The sequence below is a fragment of the Penicillium verrucosum genome, assembly GCF_028828655.1.
Source record: "Penicillium verrucosum strain IBT 35672 chromosome Unknown utg000004l_segment0_segment0, whole genome shotgun sequence".
In the NCBI taxonomy this organism is placed as follows: Eukaryota; Fungi; Ascomycota; class Eurotiomycetes; order Eurotiales; family Aspergillaceae; genus Penicillium; species Penicillium verrucosum.
The window spans coordinates 4,144,892-4,147,303 of record NW_026643213.1 but is presented as its reverse complement, the minus strand read 5'-3'; the positions used below and the strand labels follow the sequence as shown (position 1 = coordinate 4,147,303).

The window sequence follows — 2,412 nt, the reverse complement described above, 5'->3', positions numbered from 1 at the left end:
CTTAAATGGAAGTCTGACCGCTAGTTTCACTGTGCGCGGATTGTATCTTGGGTATGCTTATGACCTTCTATGGAGTCTACTTGTCACTCAAAAGGCCCCATAAAAAGCAATATAAATAAAGCTGGCTAGAGAAAGAACACATCCAGTTTGCCACTGCTTTCATGACATCGTAAGCACCGCCATCGGGATTTATGATAACTCTTGGCTGTTTTGTCCAGTTCAGTTGATGTTAATTACAATGACCATCTCGAACGATGCCGGTCCGGATAGAGTGCTTGATCCCAACTCCTCTGGGATCAAAGTGATCGTGGTTGGCCTTGGGATCGCAGGCTTAAGTGCGGCAATTGAATGCCATCGAAAAGGGCATTCAGTGCTAGTCCTGGAGCGCATCCCGGTGGTCCATCGATTAGGCAAGTATAATCCCCATGGTATGGAAAAAGGAAGGATTCTGCTTACATTCAGGAGCTAGGGGGGGATGCTATATCCATTGGAGCAAACGCGGCTCGAGTGACAGCACAATGGGAAAATGGTACATTTCATGATACTCTCCAGCTACTGCGAGCCCAAGCGGAGAGCATAGATATAATGGACTATACCGGGCGCTTCCTCGCCAGGAACGAGTTAGAGGGCTATACCAAAGCGGCCGGGTATACGATCAACCGAGGAGCACTGGTTGCGGCAATCTACGACCATTGCCGTGCCCTGGGAATCACGGTGCGTCTGGGATGTCTCGTTACCGACTACTGGGAGACCGAGGACGAAGCCGGAGTGATTGTCGACGGAGAAAGAATCGAGGGGACTGCGTCCTATGCGCAGAAGGTGTACACAGTCAAGGGAGAGCCATCGTCACTGGACAGATGCTCGAGTCGCAGGAGACTGGATACTCTACGTTTCGCGGCTACATGAGCACTGAGAAGATCGCAGAAGACCCTGACACGCAGTGGATCCTCGAAAACACCGGAGACGCCGATCGAAGTCGCTGGTGGATTGGAAACGGGGTTTCTCTTCTGATATGGACCTTGAGGCAAGGCAAAGAGCTGCTTTTCTATTGTCAGCATAAAGTACATACGTGCGATCCCTTGCCGCCACTACTCTGCTAATTGCTAGCCAGGATGCCTTTAATGCCGAGGATAACTGGTCTGGTACGGTGGATAATATTAATAATATCCTAGAATGCATCAAAGATTGGCCCATCCGAAAGCGGCTCGAGGCAGTCATTCACAAGGTTTCACTTGGACAGTTCATTGATCAGAAGATGATGAGGCGGAAGCCCCTGAAGACATGGCTCTCTCCCCAGCGACGGATGATGTTAATCGGCGATGCTGCCCACCCAACACTGCCTTCGAGTGGCCAAGGAGGAAGCCAGGCGATTGAGGATGGAGCCGTCGTAGCCATCACCCTCGAACTGGCCGGGAAAAGGGATATACCGTTGGCCCTCCTTGCTGCGGAGAAGATTCGGTAAGTCAAGTGTGCACCAGAAAGCAGAGACAATGGCTTATTCCATTCAGGCATCAGCGTGCCTCGCTCGTTCAACTGGGCACATCCAAGATCCAGGATTTTGTGTTCAAAGGATTCGATGGGGAGGCATTACGTAAGGACCCTGGCATTTTATCCCCTCCACGACTCAGTTGGATCTTGGACCACGACTGTCAAGAATACACGTATGATGAGTTTCCCGTTGTGGCAGATGCAATCCACAATGACCTCGATTACGTCCCTCGCAATATTCCTAAGCCCCATGCAATTTAACATATGAAACTGGCACAGAAGTGATCTCAGGCCAAATTCCTACTACGCAATACGATTCCACTTGTTGCAGTGGCCATTCTGCCATGGATAACAATGAGACAGACGCAGTGAAGATGGAGTAACAAGATATTCTGTGCGGCAGCATATACATGTATTGTAGTGGGGGATTGCCATTCAACATTGCAATTCCCGAAGAGGAAGTTTTGCCTTGGCGCCTGATTAATATGGCATCTACAACTTGAGCAGACAGTTGCTAATGCCACCTAGTTAGCAAATGGCTAACACCACCATGATAAGCCATTTTGGGAAGTTCTGCTGTATTTGTAATATAAGCCGGTAACAAGGCGGTGTAATTCACAATGGGCGGTCAGGCGAGGCGGTCGACGTGCGACACACCAAACCCCACCAAAATATATCAAAAAAATGCGTCTATTGCGGAGCGCCCGGATATCTCCATTCTTTGGTAACGATTAATCATATTTTAACACGTGTTTCTTGAATGTCATATGTTTATTATTCCAGAAGGATATTAAAAAAAGATTTAAATTCAATTTTGGGCCGTAGTGTCATGCGGCCGGCAGAAAAGCTGATACCTTTATGCCTTAAATTGTATTGCAAATACGGCGGTGAGCTTATAATGGTGGCGTTGGCCATCTGCTACGT

At 48.6% G+C, this 2,412-nt stretch overlaps 1 protein-coding gene across 1 annotated transcript; it reads left to right on the top strand.

Moving 5' to 3' along the window:
- Positions 1-238: 238 nt before the first annotated feature.
- On the top strand, positions 239-1,749 carry N7516_010847 (FAD-dependent oxidoreductase; the record flags this gene model as incomplete). Its single annotated transcript, XM_057223565.1, has 5 exons — positions 239-428; positions 470-819; positions 873-998; positions 1,112-1,458; positions 1,509-1,749. 5 exons carry the CDS (start codon positions 239-241, stop codon positions 1,747-1,749), a joined length of 1,254 nt encoding a protein of 417 aa, XP_057070786.1.
- Positions 1,750-2,412: the final 663 nt, after the last annotated feature.